At 65.1% G+C, this 17,456-nt stretch overlaps 3 protein-coding genes, 1 long non-coding RNA gene and 1 pseudogene across 4 annotated transcripts; all 5 read left to right on the forward strand.

The window, feature by feature from the left end:
• Nucleotides 1-670: 670 nt before the first annotated feature.
• Nucleotides 671-2,693, forward strand: LOC135456339 (WAP four-disulfide core domain protein 2-like). The gene is made up of 4 exons (XM_064730121.1): nucleotides 671-870; nucleotides 1,128-1,262; nucleotides 2,266-2,418; nucleotides 2,512-2,693. Exons 1-3 carry the CDS (start codon nucleotides 783-785, stop codon nucleotides 2,415-2,417), a joined length of 375 nt encoding a protein of 124 aa, XP_064586191.1. The 5' UTR covers nucleotides 671-782; the 3' UTR covers nucleotide 2,418; nucleotides 2,512-2,693.
• Nucleotides 2,694-3,838: 1,145 nt separating this feature from the next.
• LOC135456479 (WAP four-disulfide core domain protein 3-like) lies at nucleotides 3,839-5,950 on the forward strand (annotated as a pseudogene).
• Nucleotides 5,951-7,125: 1,175 nt separating this feature from the next.
• LOC135456480 (perlwapin-like) lies at nucleotides 7,126-9,134 on the forward strand. Its single transcript, XM_064730340.1, has 4 exons — nucleotides 7,126-7,248; nucleotides 8,268-8,417; nucleotides 8,608-8,751; nucleotides 8,902-9,134. The coding sequence occupies exons 1-4, from the start codon at nucleotides 7,149-7,151 to the stop codon at nucleotides 9,132-9,134; spliced, it is 627 nt and encodes a 208-aa protein (XP_064586410.1). The 5' UTR covers nucleotides 7,126-7,148.
• Nucleotides 9,135-9,574: 440 nt separating this feature from the next.
• On the forward strand, nucleotides 9,575-9,965 carry LOC135456333 (uncharacterized). Its single transcript, XR_010442513.1, has 2 exons — nucleotides 9,575-9,713; nucleotides 9,822-9,965. It is a non-coding gene; the product is annotated as an uncharacterized LOC135456333 (long non-coding RNA).
• Nucleotides 9,966-10,205: 240 nt separating this feature from the next.
• On the forward strand, nucleotides 10,206-11,924 carry LOC135456481 (WAP four-disulfide core domain protein 3-like). Its single transcript, XM_064730341.1, has 7 exons — nucleotides 10,206-10,308; nucleotides 10,402-10,542; nucleotides 10,624-10,743; nucleotides 10,848-10,985; nucleotides 11,270-11,404; nucleotides 11,490-11,624; nucleotides 11,914-11,924. The coding sequence occupies exons 1-7, from the start codon at nucleotides 10,284-10,286 to the stop codon at nucleotides 11,922-11,924; spliced, it is 705 nt and encodes a 234-aa protein (XP_064586411.1). The 5' UTR covers nucleotides 10,206-10,283.
• The last annotated feature ends 5,532 nt before the right edge of the window (nucleotides 11,925-17,456 follow it).

Consider the following 17,456-nt stretch of genomic DNA (forward strand, 5'->3'; position numbering starts at 1 on the left):
GCCCGGGATCACTGGGAGTGCATGTCAGTGACATTCCCTGACACATCCCTTGCACAAATGGTGGTCGGATGGTCCATCTGCATCAGGGTCCGTGGGACAGGGCTGCAGCTGAGCAGAAGCTCCCATGGCTGTGGGAACATGCAGGGCAGCCCCAGGGCAGGCACCTGCCCAAGGCACAGGGAGCCTGGAGCACCCTTCACTTGAGGAGCAAGAGCTGGAGGAGAACAGTGGCTGGAACAGGCACAGGAGCTGGGTGAGCAGCAGCAGAGCTGAGCCACAACCCTGTGTGCACTGCTGGCTCCTCCCGGCCTCGGAGCACCTGCGACCCAGGCCAGGAGCTCCATTCAAGCTCATGCCCGTGGCCGGGGCGGTGCAGGGTGAGCTGAGCAGGGACGGGTCATGCCCCGCTCCCGGCGAGCGGTACCACTTCATCCCCAGGGCCGATCCCTGAGGGCAGGGCCATGGCGACCCAGCGGCCCGGCGGGCTCGGCCCGGGGCTGCCCGCCTGGGGTCCGGCCTGCGGGGGCCGTGGCCAGGGGTGCTTGGCTGCTGTTCCTGCCCGGCGAGTTCTCAGCATGGCCGCCCAGTCTCCTCGAGGCTCCCCCTCCCTGGTCGGCAGCCAGCAGCAGCAGATACCTGATACTCGGGTTGTGCAAGCGCGAAGGGGGAGCCTGGCCCTGCCCGGCCCTTGGGAGCCACCCGGAAGGCCGAGCCCGCCGGCCCCACCTGGAGAGGAGCTTAAAGGGCGGCCGGGCGGCCACAGCGCAGCCGGTTCCTGCACCATGCCCGCGGCCCGCAGCGTCCTCATCTTGGCGGGGCTCCTGGCTCTGTGGGCAGAGCTGCCGGCAGCATCCGCCCAGAATGACACCAGTGAGTATGAGCGCATGGCCCAGCACGGCTCGTCACGGCACGCCCGACGAGCGGCCAGCATCCCTCCCTCCCAGCCCCAGGGCAGCCGGCATGGGGGCCGCGGCGAGCACCGGCCCGTGCCCGGCGCGGCTGGGCTCGGCAGCATCCCTGGACCCAGCCCTGGGGCCGGGGCAGCATCTCCCGGAAAGGGACGCAGCCCTCGCCCTGCCCGGCGCCGGCCGCCCCCGCCTGCCCACGGCCCCACCTTTGCCTTGCAGCCAAAGCCGGCGTGTGCCCCAGCCCGGCGACGGATGCGGTGAACTGCACGGTGGGGTGCCAGTCCGATGGCGACTGCGAGAGCACCCTCAAGTGCTGCCCGGCAGCCTGCGGCAAGGCCTGCCAGAAGCCTGACGGTAACACTGCCTCCTGCTCCTGGCCGTGCTGCCCAGAGTCGCTGCCACTGCCACCCAGCCCGTCCCAGCCAGCAGCACGGGTGCTCCAGGGCGCAGCGGTGGCCACGGGCCGGGGTGCCCGATGTGTGTTCAGCTGCAGGATTGGGGGCTGCGTGGAAGCTCAGCAGGCTCGGGGCGTGCTCCTGCTGGGCCATGCTCACACCTTCCTTCTCTCAGCGGTGCAGGGGCTGAGTGGACAGCCCTAAATGATGCTGGGGCTTGGGTGGAGGGTGGGGTCTGCGCCACTCCCCATTGCAGCCCTTGTTGCCTGCTCAGCCTTGTGGGCAGCTGCCAGCCCAGGATGTGGGGGCACTGTTCTGTTGCTCACCACAACAGTCCTGGACAGTGACCCAAGGAGATGGGTGCAGGAGCTGGAATCCACAGGTGCAGACAGATGGATGTGACCTGGAGGCTCCAGTGCCTCCATGGCTGCCTGTGGGACAGCACTGGCTTGGCTGCACCACAGTGGAGGGCAGCATGGTGCAGAGCCAGAGCTCCGTGCCAGTGGCAGGCAGTGGGGCAGCGGGGCAGGGGCCCCACACTGCTGGGCAAAGGCTGTTTGGGGGGCCCATGATCCTGGCTGAGGCCTAGGCTGCTATGAACAAACAGCCTAGGTCATCCATGGCAGTTGTAGAGGACAGCATGGCCAAGGCCTCATAACATCTGCATGCTGCAGCTGTGCATCCTGTGCCAGCCCTGTGTCCCTGAGAGGGAACACTGGGCGCAGGGACCATTGGGGGCCACTGTGCTATGTGACCTCCCTGACATGTGCCCATCAGGTCCAGCTGGCAAGGAGCACCAACAAGTGGATCTATGGGATGGGGGAAATGCTGGGTACTATGGTGGTCCCTCCTCCATGGCAGATAGGGGCCAGGGCCATGCCCACAGCTTTGGGAGCTGCAGGGTAGGCCCTGCCCCCCGTGCCAGGGCCAGCAGGTCTCAGCCATGTTCTTTTCCCTTTCAGAGAAGCCTGGCACCTGCCCACCTGTCAACCCGGGCATCCCCATGCTGGGCGTCTGCTCCAACCAGTGCAAGACCGATGCCAACTGCGCTGGGATCCAGAAGTGTTGCAGGAATGGCTGTGGCAAGGTCTCCTGTGTGACACCCATCCAGTGAGGTCAGTTGGGTGCATTCCAGCCCCAGGGATCCCACAGCAGCTCAGCACGGTGCCTATGCACCCATCCTGCTCATAGCCTCTGCTCCTTTGCAGGTGCAGCCGCCTCCTGTCAGCCCAGCCACAGGGAAGCTGCTGCCTGATGCCCATCCCTCATGCCCTGGCCGTGGCCCTGCACCATCCCCCCGACTTGGAGCCTTCAGCCTCAGTTTTCTCCCTGGGGTTCTCTGCTCAGGGCAAGACCCCTGCACTCTCACCAATAAAGCAGCTTCTCCCTTACACGCTGTGGTTGCCTCTCCATCCCACACCATGGCCACCTCTTTGTTCATGCTGTGGCCACCTCCCCATCACAAGCCATGGCCGCCTCTCCATCCCATGCCAGGCGTGCCTGGAAGGGCTTCACACAAGCAGCAGCATTGACTGACTCTGTCATGCCTCCAAGGGTCCTGTGCCCTGCCTGGGGCTGTCCCATGGGTCCATGGCCCCAGCTGTCCCTGCACACTGGCTCCTCCACCTTGGGTCCTCCACCATGCTCAGATCACTGTCAAGGTGCAGCTGTGTCCATGTCCCATCAGAGCAGAGGTGCTCCTGCAATGGCCAGGGGACAAACAGGCTGCAGTGTGTGCTCGTACACGAGCATCACTCAGACTCCTCCTTATGTCTGCCCTCCCAGCCTGGCCATGGCACCTTGCCCACAGCAGAAGCCTGAAGGAGCTTTTGGCAGTACAAGCCACATGCCACAGTCCCATGCCTGCCCCTGCCACATCCCTCCCCACCTGCTCAAATCTGGGGGGGTCCTTCCCCTGGCACTTTCTGCTTTCCACAGGTCTCCAGAGGCCCTGTTTCTTCTGTACCTGCCTGCTCCTGCTCCCAGCCCCTGGGATCAGAGCATGTCCCTCCTGCCTGGGAGGGGCTGGCACCCCCAAAGCCCCTGCCCTTGGCAGAGCCATCCCCTGGGACTGAGTGAGCCCCACACCTTGCCCAGCACTGCCCAGGGTCTGGTGCTGGTTCCCCCTCTCTGTGGGGCAGGTGCAGGCTGTGCCAGCACCACAGCTCCACAGCAGCTCTGCCTGCTCCTTGTGGGCCAGGAGGGATCCAGTGGACACTGAAGACTGGGACAGGACACTGCTCCTGTGTCCACCCATGCTCTCAATGGTGTGGCTCTGGGAGTGCTGCTCAGCCCTTGGCACAGCTGCTCACAGGTCACCAGTGACCTGGAAAGGGAGCTGCAGATGTGTCAGCCACGGGCCACGAGCCCAGCACTGCCCCAGGAGTCTCCCCCAAGCTGAATTGTTCATGCCCAGCACTCCCACAGTCCTGGAACGGTGCTGCCATGAGAAGGAGCAGCTTGGCTTGGCCAGCCCCCACTCCAGCAGGGTTTAAATCCCAGCCCATTGCCCAGAGGCACATTGACTGCAGCGCCATGCTGGGCCACCCCACCCTTCTGGTGCTCCTGGCACTGCTCACCCTGGCCCAGCAGCACAGCCCCAGGGACCAGGGCACTGCCCTCATCCTCCCAGCATCCCCACACGGGGCCCTGCAGGGACACTGGACCCCCACTGCCCCTCCTGCTCCCCCCAAAGTGGGTGAGTGCCCGGTGGGGGCGAGCGGAGCTCCCTGGCCCCCCAGCCTGTACTGCCTCTCCGACCACGGCTGCCCTGGTGCTGAGAAGTGCTGCCAGATCGGGAAGGTCTGGACCTGCCTCCTGCCCACCACAGGTACTGCTCACTCTAAGGGATGCCAGCGTGAGGGTCGGGCAATGGGTGGGATGTGGGCTGGTGCCTGTGTTGGTGCCCCTGGAGGGAGTGTCCCTGCTCCCTGGGACATGGCTGCATGGAGCTTTTCCCTCTGCAGAGAGCCCAGGATACTGCCCCCGTGCTGGCAGTGCCATCGGGCCAAGCTGTGGGACAAGATGTCACAACGACACCTCATGCCAGTCAGGGGAGAAGTGCTGCCCCCGCGGCTGCTGCACCCGCTGCGTGCTGGCTGAGCCAGGTGAGGTATCCTGGAGATCCCCCCCATGCCAGGCTGAGGATGCCCTGGGGCAGCCCCAGGGGTCTGCAGCCCCCATTGCACTCTAGGGGGGTGGTGGGCCCTGGGGGCAGGCTGGCTGCATGCCAAACCCTGAGCCTTTCCTCCAGCCAAACCTGGGCTCTGCCCACGGAAGCGTGCCCAGAGCAGAGCTGCTGCCTGCCCCAACCGCTGCATCGATGACCGGGACTGCCCTGGGGAGCACAAGTGCTGCTTCTCTGGCTGTGGGCTGGCCTGCACCCCTCCAGACACAGGTACAGCCCTGCCAGCCCTCTCTGATCCCCACGTCCAGCCCACCACTGCACTGGTGTTTGCCCAGCTGCCCCTGCCAGAGCCCAGCATGTGCCCAGCCCTATTGTGGACAAGGCACGGCGGCTGTGCCTGGCCAGGTGTGCAGCTGGTGGCACCCATCCAGGCCCCAGGGAGTGTGTGCCACTGGCTGCAGCTCCCGGTGCCACACGCCTGCCCTGGGCACAGCCCCAGCCCTCAGAGCTGGCCCTTGGGTGCTGTGGGAAGGGATCCCCATGCCCAGCTCCTCTGAGATGGCTCTGAGTGTGTGAAAGGCTGAACCCCCTCCTGAGCCTCCCTCCTGCACCCTCTCAGACTGCAGCCAGAGCAAGGGTTGTCCTTCACCACTCCAGCTACCAGCTGGCATCCCACATTGAGCTGTGACTGGTCTCACTGGGTCAGACTGGTATGGTGTGAGGCTGGTGACTGGTCATCGTGGTGCTTGGGGAAGGAAGATGGAGGACAGGGACAGGATGGAGACTGAGGCTGTGCCAGGAGCGGGACTGGGGACAGAATCCCAGCACAGCTGCACTCTTCCCTGTCACCAGGGAGCCACCGTGCCACAGCAAAGCCTGGCGTGTGCCCCATGGTGCTGCGGGGCTCCTTGGGGCCCTGCCTGGAGCTGTGTGACACTGACAGCGACTGCACTGGGGACAGCAAGTGCTGCACCACTGGCTGTGGCCACATCTGCAAACCACCCACCCAGGGTAAGCCACCAGCTCCCTGTGGGGACGAGACCCCTGTGCCCCCTCCGTATCTGTCACTGTGACCCTTGGGGGGGCAATGGGAAGCTGGGGGCTGGGCTGCTCTCCAGTGGTGCAGGAGCTCAGTGAGGAGCTCACCCCTGCAGGCAGGGCAGCTTCCCCACCCTGGAGGGGTGCTCTGAGCCCCTCACCCCTTTTTCTCTCCCCATGTGCCAGCATGGCCAGGTCTCTGTCCCCTGCAGCAGAGGGTGATCAGGCAGCCAAGTGCCTCCTCCTGTGCCAGCAGGACAGGGACTGTCCCCCTGTCCCCCCTGCTGCCTGCAGGGCTGCAGCCGGGTCTGCATCCACCCAGTGTGGGGTACGGTCCCCTCCAGCCTGCTGCCTCCTGGATCCAGCCTGGAAGGGACAGAGGGAGCCAGGGTGGGAGCACCACAGGGCCCCAATCCGTCAGAGAAGGAGCACTGAGGCATCCTCACTGACCACCTCATTTCCCTCTTCCAGGTACAGCGTAGCCATGGCCAGGAAGGGCTGCGCCAGGAGCTGCCATTTCAGGATCATCCTCCACCCCACTGCCATTGCACCCATGGGCTGAGCAGAGGTGCTGGTGTGACCCACACCTCTCCCTCTGCTGGACCCTGTTCCCTGGCAGGATGGCACCAGCAGTGACTCCAATGCTTCTGGTCATGGTCCCTGGCACCCCCAGCTGGGACATTAAGGGCTGAATGCTGCCTGCACTACCCATGGCCAGGAATCCTAGCAACCCTGCATGAGGCAAAACCCTGCATCCACAATGGCCCCACAGCACTGAGACACAATAAACCATCCCACAGGCACCTCTGCTCTTGGTCACCATCCCTGTTCTCTGTGCTCTGGCTCCCAGAGGTGCTGGCAGCCTGGGCTGAGTGCTGGCAGGGAGATGCAGGCAGCCATCCCTGCACACAGGCACTGCCTGAGGGCAGGGAGAGGGTCCCAGTTCCATGCAGGTGACTTCCAGGCATGATCATTCCATGGTAACCATGCTGCTGGGCCTGGGGGCTGCATAATGTCCCCTCAGCAGTCATGGACTGGAAAAACAGTTCCCTCAGATTCTTTGTGCCAAGGAAAGGCTTATTTGCATCCCAGAGTGTCAAAACCTGGTGGGAAAAGCAGTCACGGGTCAGGCCAGATGGAGCACCCAGACAAGGAGGGGGCAGGGAGCATCACTTGTGTGCCAGGGGCCATGGCAGGACCTGCTTGCTCATGGTGCTGGGTGCCAAGCAGTCCCTGCATGAAAGCTGCCCTTGGCTGAGGAGCAGCACCATGACAGCAGAGCTGTTAGAACCCCTCGTGCTGCTCCCATGGCCATGCCAGGACCAAGCCCTGAGGTCTATCCACAGCCCCCGCTCCAGGGAGCAGAGGGGTGAGTGGGGCTGGAAAGAAACCCAGAGAGGGAGTGGCAGCCAGCTCCAGCAAGGATGGGGCGGTGCAACATGAGGGGCAGAAGTGCCTGACCCCATCTGGCCTTCCCAGCCCCACAGGTCACCATGACCCCAAAGCAGGGCTTGGGCAGAGATAAGCGGGGTGCCTGGCAGGGCGCCGGTGGGTTCTGGGAACTGCCCCTCCTCCTGCCCCTCCTGCCCATAGCACAGCCAGCTGCCACAGCAGACAGCTCAGCTTCTGCTGCCCTGCCACTCCAGGCACCCTGACACAGACCCCAGCTCAGCTCCAGACATGCCCAACATCCCCAGCAGCAGCATGAGCACAGGAGTTTTCCTCCTCTTGGGCCTCCTCATCCTCAGGGCAGAGCCGAGCATAACACCAGAGAAGGGTGGTGAGTACCAGGAGTCAAACCCAGCAGCTGCCAGGCACAGGCAGCCCCTGGGAGCAGCTCCTTGCATCCTGGCCCCTGTGTCCCTGCCGTATCCCCTCTCTCCCTGCCCAGCATGTGCTGACAGTGACCATGTCCCAGCTGGCTGCAGCCCCTGCACCGCAGCCCTGCTGCCTGGGGGACTCTGCCCCCACCCCAGGGTGCAGGTGTGCATGCCCTCAGCCCCATGGGCACCCCCTGCACCCCACGGGCACAGCATCTATCAGCTCCCAGCAGTGCCACGTTCAGCAGGGTCTCTGCTGCATCCCGGGCACAGACCCCTGCTGCCACCCCCCTGCCATGGGACAATGCCCGGGGCGGTGGTGCCAGCTGTGGTGTGGCTCTGCCCACACCAAGGCACGGCCGGTGCCCCTTTGTTTGAAGCGGCAGCTGCTGTTTGCAGTGAAACTCCACAGCGTCTGTTTGCAGCCCAAACACCCGGATGGGCTGCTGGCAGAGGCGGCTCCGCCACAGCCCCGGCTGGCAGCAGGAGCCGGGCACAGGTGCCAGCTGGAGCTCACCTGTACCAGAGGCAGGGCTGCCCTAGGTTTCCCAACATGGCCAAGAGGAGCACAGGGTGCCAAGAGGAGGAGGAGGAGAAGGAAGAGGAGGAGACACAGCAGTGAGGAGCGTGCTGCTTGCAGTGGGGATGCCTGTGGCAGCAGGATGCTCAAGAATAGATCCTGACCCCCAGCTGGTGCTGGCTTCACCCTGACAGGGCCAGTGACACTCCTTGTGACACTTGTGAGGGCACACACGGGCCGTGCCACCCCGCAGCATGACATGCCATGCTACACTGTGCCACACTGTGCTGTGCCATGCAGGTCTGGGTGTGGGGATCCAGCAGCCCCGGGCCATGGTGCAGAGAAGCTCCAGCCCCCGGGCTGCAGTCCCGTTCCCTGCAGAGAGAGCCACATCCTGCTTCCCCAGGGATGAAGGATGAGGGGCTCTGGCGCTGCCCTGACATTGCCATCCCACCGCAGGGGACTCCCAGAAACCGGGGCAGTGTCCTCGGGATTTCATGCGCTGCTTGCACCTGGAGTCCCCGCTCTGTGCCAACGACTCCAGCTGCCCCGCTGGGCTCAAGTGCTGCCTCTGGGAGTGCCGGCTCCGCTGCATCCCGCCGGCAGAAGGTACGGCACCGCGCTGGCACACCTCTGTCCCGGGGCAGCTGGCACCCCTCTCCCTGTGCGCTGCTAGAGCCTCCTGAGCGCCGCTGGGATGTGTGGATGGGAGGCACAGGGGTCTGGCAGGGGCAGATTTCCTGGCGCTGCCCTAGGACCCTGCAGTGCCCCCTCACCTCTCGGCCCCTCGGTGTTGCAGAGAAGCCCGGTGCCTGCCCGGCAGCAGCCCCCGAGGGGCTCATCGCCCCCTGCTCCTTCCCCTGCCTGGAGGACAAGGACTGCCTGGGAGCGCAGAAGTGCTGCCCGCTGGGCTGCGGCTCTGCCTGCCTGGAGCCGGCGCAGGGTAAGGACCTGGTGGGGATGGCGGGGAGCCCTGGTTCACCCAGGGACCCTGTGTGCCATGGCTGTCTCCCTGACGCCCTGGCCCCTGGGACAGTACAGGCAGGGTGCCAGTGGGGGATGCTGAATCGTCACACCCCTTCTGCCCTGCCAGACCGGCCCAAGCCCAGCGAGGGCCCCACGGTGCAGCCAGGATCATTCCGGCAGCGGTGCCGAGGCGACAGCGACTGCCCCGGCGCGCAGAAATGCTGCAACAGCAGCTGCAGCCAGCAGTGCCCGCCGGGAGTGCCGGCCGGTGAGGCGGGACGGGACAGCATGGGACAGGATGGGACAGGAAGGGACAGGATGGCAGCGAGGGTGGGGACACGGCTCACAGACCGGGAATGACGCTGTGGGTCTGCAGCGACCATGGCACAGAGCTGTGGCACGAACGGGAGCCCTCACCCCATACCTGCCAGGGTGGGCTCTGCCAGGTCTGGGGACGCACTGCACAGCCCCCGGGTGGGCACTGGAGTGGGGAGGGAAGGGGACAGTGCAACCAGCCTCTGGTGAGGCCACCATCGAGCTCTCATCCTGCTCCACGGTGCAGAGGACACCAGCCCTGCCCCAGTGACCCAAAGGCCACTGCAGCACCAGTGGGGATGTCTCAAGGACGAGGACTGTCCCCCGTTCTACGTGTGCTGTCACCAGCTGTGCGCCAGGCACTGTGGGACAAACAGCCCAGGTGAGGGGGCTGCGAGCCGCCCCAAAGGCTCCACAGCCCCATGCGCCCTGGTCCCCACGGCTGTGTCTCCAAGCAGCCACCCCGCTCCATGCCTGCAGGGAAGGACGGATTCTGCCCGGTTCGCGCCGGGCTGTTCCCCAGTTACGACTGCAGAGCCTGGTGCCGGCACGATGGCGAGTGCCCCCGAGAGGAGAAGTGCTGCCTCCGTGGCTGCGACTCCGTCTGCCTGCCCCCATCCCCAGGTGCCACATACGGGCAGGGTGTCCCCCAGCTCCAGGGACTGTGACACTGGGTGGGGAGCGCCCGCTGCTGCTGCTTGCGCTCCCAGCCCCGCTGCCTCCTGCCCGCAGAGAAACCAGGCATCTGCCCGCTGGCTGACGAGGCTCCGCTGGCCCCGTGTGGCACCGCCTGCACCAAGGACTGGCAGTGCCCGGGCGCTCAGAAGTGCTGCAGCAGCAGCAGATGCGGCTCCGTGTGCTCAGCCCCCGAACCAGGTGAGCAGACGGTCACTAGAGCAGTGATGCCACCGGGAGCGGTGGAATCAGAGCTCCTGGGGGCGGGATGTGGGACGGCGCTGCCACAGAGCAGGCACTCAGATCCCCGGGCCAGGACACCCCGAGGCACAAAAGGAGGTGCCTGCAATACAGGGTGGTCCCTCCTCCTGCTGTCTCTTCCTGCCCCTCTCAGAAAAACCAGGTGAGTGCCCAAAGGTGAGGCCACAGCACGCACAGGAGCAGTGCACGGAGACGGACTCCTGCAGCCACGACAGGGACTGCTCCCGGCAGGAGAAATGCTGCTTCTCGGGCTGCGCCATGCGCTGCACCCGCCCTGCCCAAGGTGAGCACGGGGGGAAGAGATGTGACAGCGGGGCTGGGACCCCCGCCCTGGGGCTGGGACCCCCGCCCTCACCCGCGCCCCCTCCTCGGGCAGAGCACCCCGGGCAGTGCCCGCGGGCAGGGCCGTGCTGGGAGCTGCGGCGCGGGCGGCAGTGCCTGGATGACAGCGTCTGCCGGCGAGGGGAGAAGTGCTGTGACACCGGCTGCGGCCGCGAGTGCGTGGCCGTGACCACAGGTAGAAAGCACAGCCTGTTTGGGGGAGCTGGGCACAGACCCCCGAGGGCAGCCAGGTGACAGCACGGTTGTGCCCCTGCAGACAGCAGGGACAAAGCTGATGGCCGGTGTGTGGAGGAGTGCCAGGCTGATTCACAGTGTCCCCGGGGGCAGCGGTGCACCAGCATCGGCTGTGGCCACGTCTGCATGGACATCCCTGGAGGTGAGAACCAGCCAGGCCCTCCGGGAGATGTGTGGCTGCCCTGGAGTGACCCGTGGTGAGGTGGCCAGGGCCAGATGTGCCCCAGCTGTGTGATTACCTTGCAGGCAGACTGGGAGTGTGTCCCACCCCCAGGGAGGGGGGCACGTGCCTGGACCTGTGTGACTTCGACGAGCAGTGTCCCTGGGGCCACAAGTGCTGCAGTAACGGCTGTGGCCACATCTGCACACCAGCCTCTCTGCAAGGTCAGCCCCCCACACCACCCAGCCCAGCAAGGACAGAGCCCAGGTCCCCTTGGCACCCACCCCGGGGCATCCTGGCCCTTCATCCCCAATGAGGACCCCTCACCATGACCACACTGGAACCCTGAGCTGGCTCTGCCAAGGCAGCTGTGCCTGTGGGGTCTCACACCCTCCACAGATATGATCTGTCCCATCCTTCTTTCCATGCCTCCCCCTCTTTCTGTGTGAGTGATGAGCACACACAGCCTCAGCTTAGTCACCAGGTGACCATGCTGCCCTGCCCACAGAGCAGGACACTGTGGCTGTGCCCCAGCCCAGTGCTGAGCGCTGCTCGGATGAGTGCGAGGCCGACTCTCAGTGTCCCTGGGGACAGAGGTGCTCCCGCACCTCCTGCGGCCGTGTCTGCATGGACACTCCTGGAGGTGAGGCACAGCAGCCCCAGTGCTGCCCCAGGACACGTGGGGAGTCTCAGCCAGGGGGTCCATGGCAGGGTGCTGTGCCCTGCAGGCAGAGCTGGAGCGTGCCCCGTGCCTGGGGGCGGTGGGACCTGCGTGGACCTGTGCAGCCTGGATGAGGAATGTCCCTGGGGCCACAAGTGCTGCAGCAATGGCTGCGGCCACGTCTGCATGCGGGTGCCTGGTGGTAAGGAGGCCTGTGGCCACCATAGACCCCCAGGGCTAACAGCAGCTCATGCAGGGTGCCAGCTGACCTGTATGAAGGGCACAGCCCTTGGCGTGCTCCCAGCTCAGCATCACTGTGGGGCCCGTTCCCGCTGCTGTGCCAGCAGAGGCATTTGCAGGGTGAGGGGATCTGAAGTGATGCAGAGTGGGATGGAGCTCTCATGGAGCTGGCCAGCATGGCTGCAATCGTGGCCACTGGTCCCTCACTCCTGCAGTCTCTTTGCTCCCTAAAAGCACATCCTCCTTTTCAGATGCTGTGTGATGGGAGAGCAGCTCCTCTGCAGCAGGAAGGTAGGGGACATGGGACAGTCATAAGCCCCAGCTGTCCTGTCCCGTCCCCTCGCCACCACCTCCAGCAATAAAGTGTGTGCTTGATTTTCCCCAGCTGCCCCATGTGGTCCTGGAGCGGCTTTGAATCACCTGAGGCCCCCAGGGCCAGGAGGTTCAGCCAGAGTTGGTGCCACAGGACCAGTGAAGCAGTGCAGGGTCAGGGCAGGGTGGGGACGGGCACCACCCCAGGTGTCCATCAAGGCAGGAGCTGTTCCTCCTCTGTCATTCAGTGGCTTCAGCTCCCAGTCAGGTCATGTTGGCAGCTGGAAGGCAGGGCTGGGAGCCCGTCAGTGGCAATGGGAGCTGCAGGGTGGTGGCTGGGTGAGCCCTGCCGTGCCATGCTGCTGGGGGCACCCACCACCCCGTGCCCATGAGGGAGGAGTGCCCAGAGGGACGGGCACTGTCTGCTCCTGCCAGCACAGGCAGGAAGGACCAGACCCAGACGTGCTCATCCAGGGACCCGTCCGTGTATTGTCACAGTCCAGGGGGAGGGACAGGCTCCTCGGCTCAGGCACCAGGCACAGGAGGGGGCATCAGTGCTGGCATGGGCACATGTCCCTGTCCTTAGGCCAGTGAGTCTCCCAGGCAAGCCACAGCCCCCAGCATGGCCACCCATGCCCACAGCCCTCATTGCCACCAGCCCCATGGTCTCCCTGTAGGGTCAGGGATGTGGCCAACAGCAGCAGCTTCCCCCAGGCAGGGGCTGTGCAGAAGCCACCACTTCCCAGCACTGCCAGGCACCTGGAATTGAGAGCTGGGACATCAGGAGAGGGGCCAGGAGCAGCTGTGGCCCACGGCCCACAGCACAGTGCTAGTTACTGACATGAGAGCAGGCCTGGAAACACTCCCCCTTGGTCTCAAAGTTGTTCCTGTTGCCACCGCAGCCGCCGTAGATGAACTCCTCACACTGCTGGCTGGAGGCGTTGAAGAAGAAGCGGCGGAACAGAGCCTTGCAGTTCCCACACACTGAGGGCAGGTAGCAGAAGTCTGCACGATCCAAAGGGGACAGGCTGAGCCAGGGCAGGGGGGACACATCACCACACTCAGCACTCTCACACCCTCAGACAGCCCTGCACAGTTCTGGTTCCCTTTCACTGCCATACCCTTGGTGCCCAGAGCACACAGCTCTGCACACACCTGCCCCCAGCCCCCACACACCAGCAGATTCCCCATAGCTCAGTGTGGTGACCCCCAGGGTCTGCAAGACACATCAAGAGCTCAGGAGCACCCCAGAGACATCAAGAGCTCAGGAACACCCCAGGGACCTCCCTTCCCAGTTTGCGACCCCATGTCAGCCAACACCCCTCCTGTCACCCACCCCAGGAATGCCACGCTGCCACTCCAGAGCCCCACCACCACTGAGTCCTCACCCAGCACTGGCTCCTGGCATGTGTGACCACACTTGCTGGGACAGCACTTGGTGACTCCGTGGCAGTCAGCATCGCTGGTGCAGCGCGAGCAGGAGGCACCCGTGTGGCAGGAGCCACAGTCCTTGTCCAGCAGGTCCTCCACCTCTGCGATGTGGTAGCAGTAGCCAGGCTTTGCTGCAGGACACAGTGGCCAGGAGACTGCTGAGAGGCACCCAGCAGGGGCCACAGCTGCGCCCCAGTGCCCCAGGCTCTCACAGTCCCCCCCTTGTAGGCACCTGGCAGCAGATGGGGCAGTGGGCAGCACTGGGCAGCTAGTGGCACCCCAAAATCCCCCCATTCCCAGGCCATGACCCAGCCACACTCACCCATGCCCAGCTCCTCTCGTCCCGTTGTGTGCGGGGCCGGGCTGGACCGCCTGGCCAGGGGAAGCAGGGCAGCGAGGAGGAGAAGGCAGCCAGGTGGCAGCTCCATGGTGCCCTGGATGGCCGGGTCTGGCCCCGGGTGTGGTGGGCTGGGATTTAAGGTGTGCAGGAGGGGCGGAGGGAGCAGGGCTGGTGCCTAAACCAAACTCATACCTGCCATGCAGGTAACGAGCCACACCCGGGCAGGGCCTGGTCTCCCTGGTGGCATCCTGGCCACAGCCCTGGAGCTGGGGGGACCGGTAGGACAGGACAGCTGTCCCAGCACAGCCCTCAGGGAGCCCAGCTGGGTGGCAGCAGCACAGCCAGGCTGGGCTGGGGACAGCACCAGCAGCTGCCACAGCTTCCTGGGGACAAGCTTGTCTTGGGGAAGGTTGGCACTGGCCTCTCCATTGCCAGGGATGATGACGCTGCCAGCTCTGGGGCAGCCACCAGCCAGGGAAGGGCTGGGGCACAGCACGCTGCAGCTCCACTCTCTGTGTGCTCCCTGAGGTGCAGGTCCTGGGGAAAGGCTGTGCCAGAGGTGAATCCCTCATGGCTTTCCCCCATGCTCCCTCCCGTCTGACAGAGAGCATCCCGGGCAGGACGGGCCCACGCTCAGGGCTGAGCCTGTGGGTACCACCACATCGTGGCTGTGGAAGGCAGGTCCCGCTGATGCTCCCATCCATCCCCATCCTGTCCCTTTGTCACCTCCTCCATCACCTCTCTCGGTTTGGGGCCGTCCCTTCACCCGTCCCCTCCCGCGGCACAGCAGAGCCGTGCCCTGTGCAGGTCCCTGCTCCTGGCAGCAGGGCGGGGGTCCGGGGGCTCCATCGTGCCTTGGTGCCCCCCGGGACTGGGACACGGCTCCCAGCTGGCCCCGGGCACTGAGCTGGGAGGCACCGCCGGTACCCGCGGGTGGGCGTGGGGTGAAACCTGCCAAAGGAGGCAGAAACACATTAAGATGTTCCCATTCAGCAAGAATAATTGTTATCCTAATTACCGCCGTAATTATTGTCCCAAGGGGGAAGCGGAGGGCGAGGAAAGCTCCGTGGGGAGGGGCCAGGAGAGCCGCAGTCGGGTGGGGTTGGGAGGGCGGTGCCGCCCCCCGCCCACGCCCCGCCGCGGCTTTTCCTGCCCGTCCTGAGAAGCCCCGGGATGAGGTCGTGGCGGTGTCCCCGGTCGGGACACGGTGACGTGGCCTGTCCTGAGCAGGGCTGGGAGCAAAGCCGGAGGGACGTGCCGGAGGTGCAGAGTCAGGGTGGGCAGTGGGAAAGACCCCCCTGCACAGGGACTTGGCAGCGCCAAAATCCACCGGGGCTGAACTTTCCTGCTCTTTCCCCGGGGAATCGCAGCAGCCGGGTGACCATGGACGAATGGATTGTGTGTTCCAGAGCAGCCCCGCCGGTCCCTGCACCAGCAGTAACAGCATGGCCAGGCTGGATGGATGGATCCACACCACGGTGCATTCAGGGACGGTGCCAAAGATGAGGGGGGGCTGCTCTCAGGTAGATGTTGATGTTTCACATGACAGAAAACCACTCCTAGAGGAGGACCTGTGCCGTAGCCCCTTGTCCTGCCCTGACACAGGGCAAGCAATGGGTGCAGAGCCACCAGCCAGACCTCTTCCATGGGAAAGCAGTGACGGGGTACCCCGGGAACACCCAGGAATGCGGCACCCAGCAGCGACAGGGACAGGGACAGAGGCAGCCTGTGCCATGGGGATGATGTCGCTGGCCAGGCAGGAGCGGAGCCGAGGGGCTGAGCAGGAGCACGGGGAGCCAGGACTGCACACACACACACGTGTCCACACCTGGCTGCCACGTGTGCACACACACTCACACACGTGCAGAGCGAGCCCTCCTGCCTCTCCCAGGGCCGGGCACTCCCGGAAGGAAAAGCTCTGTCAGGGAAAGCCCCGGCAGCTCCGGTGCCGTCCTTGCCACACCTCGCAGTGTCCATGGAAGGGACAGAGGCAGCCTGAGCCCCGGGTGACGGGAATGTGAGCCCCCAGACCCGCTGCTGCAGCCCTGCAGAGCCCACGCTGAGCCCCCAGCCCTGTCCCCAGCAGCAGGACCCGATGTCCCTGGAGCTCTCCTGTCCCCAGGTGTTGGGCCAGCTGGGCAGTGCCTGGCCAGGAGATGCAGGGCTCAGGGGCCGCTGGCAGCGGGGGGCTGTGGACCGTGTCCGGTCACAGGACGTCCCTCGGGAGCCAGCGATTGTTCCCGGAGGCAGAACAATGCCCGGAGAGCTGCCAGGGCACCACGGGCTGCTCCACAGCGCCGGCCCGGGGAGCTCCTGCACTGTTTCAGCAGGCCGGCCCCGAGCAGGGTCCCTTGGCCCTTGGCTGCTGCCTGTCCCCTCCCTGTCCCCTGCAGCCGGGGATGGCACAGCCTGCTCTTGTGTTGTGGCACAGCACGGCTCACCTGTGGCCGCACGGAGCCCAGCACCAGCAGCAGCACCTTCCTGCCTCCCCCAGGCTCATCCAGCCCAGCTGCCCGCGGGACGGAGGGAGGGAGGGGACGGGAGGGTTCACGCTCGGATGGAGCGTGTCAGGTGCTGGGGCATGGGCCAGGTCATGGGCACCAACCTTGCGCCCCAGGAGGATTTAAAGCCCTGCCTGTGCCTAGGGAGGCAGCCCCCACGCTGCCCATCCACGCCATGAGGCTGCTGTCCCTGCTCCTGCTCCTGGGGCTCTGCTGCCTCTGGGCCCGGCTGCTCTCCCCAGGTGAGTGTGGGTGGGCACAGGTGGACAAAGGGGGATGGGGGATGTGGGAGCCCCCAAACCCCCACAGGTGGATGTGGGACCCTGTGGAACAGTGCTGCAGGAGGATGTGCAGCCATGGGCACAGAGACCACTGTGACCATGGCTGGGAGTGCAGCATCCCACCTGTGCTGTCTCCCCTGTATCTTTGCATGCTGCAGAAATTATCACCAAACCCCCCACAGCTCCCTGGGAGAGCTGTCTGGGGTCTCTGGAGCCCTCATCCCCAGGGTCCCACTGTGGGGCTGCCAGATGTCATGCTACAGAGGGAGGGCCTGACATGGATTTCTGTCTTTCCCAGAATTCACCTAGCCCCCACCTGGACCTGGACCAAGGACCCAGTCTGTGCAGCCAACCCACACCAGACAGCAGCTGGACAGCCATGGAGGGCTCCATCAGCTGCTGGATGATCACCCAGCCCCCCAATCCCACCTCAGCACCCTCAGCTCTGTGCTTGCCATAGGGGTCTCTGTGCCCCCCACCCCCAGTAAACCCAGTCTGTGATGAACAATGTCTGGCTCCTGCTGCATCTGTCTCCTGGTGAGCCCCCAGCAGCTCCTGAGACACCTTCAGTCCCTGTGGGAGGGATGGGGTCCCTGCTCAGGCTTTGGGAGGATGCCTGGGGAGCCTCAGGGAGCCACAGACCCTTTGGGGAGGTTTGCTCTGCTCCAGAGATGCTCTGTGGGTCCTAGGTGGGAGCGTGCCTGGGGCTGCCTCTGGGGGTCTCCCACAGGGAACAGAAGCATTTTGGTGTGTAGAGGGCCCTGCTGAGCCCACCCTGGGCAGGAGCAGCACCAGAGGGTCCCTGGGCAGGGATAGGGCTGGGGCAGCCACAGTGACCTGGCTGTGCCAGGCACTGACCAAGGACAGCTTGTCACACCCAGCCAGTGGCCAGTGTGGGGTTTATCAGGAAAGAAAAGGTCCAGCCCAAA

The sequence above is a fragment of the Zonotrichia leucophrys genome, chromosome 20 (assembly GCF_028769735.1).
Source record: "Zonotrichia leucophrys gambelii isolate GWCS_2022_RI chromosome 20, RI_Zleu_2.0, whole genome shotgun sequence".
Classification (NCBI taxonomy): domain Eukaryota; kingdom Metazoa; phylum Chordata; class Aves; order Passeriformes; family Passerellidae; genus Zonotrichia; species Zonotrichia leucophrys.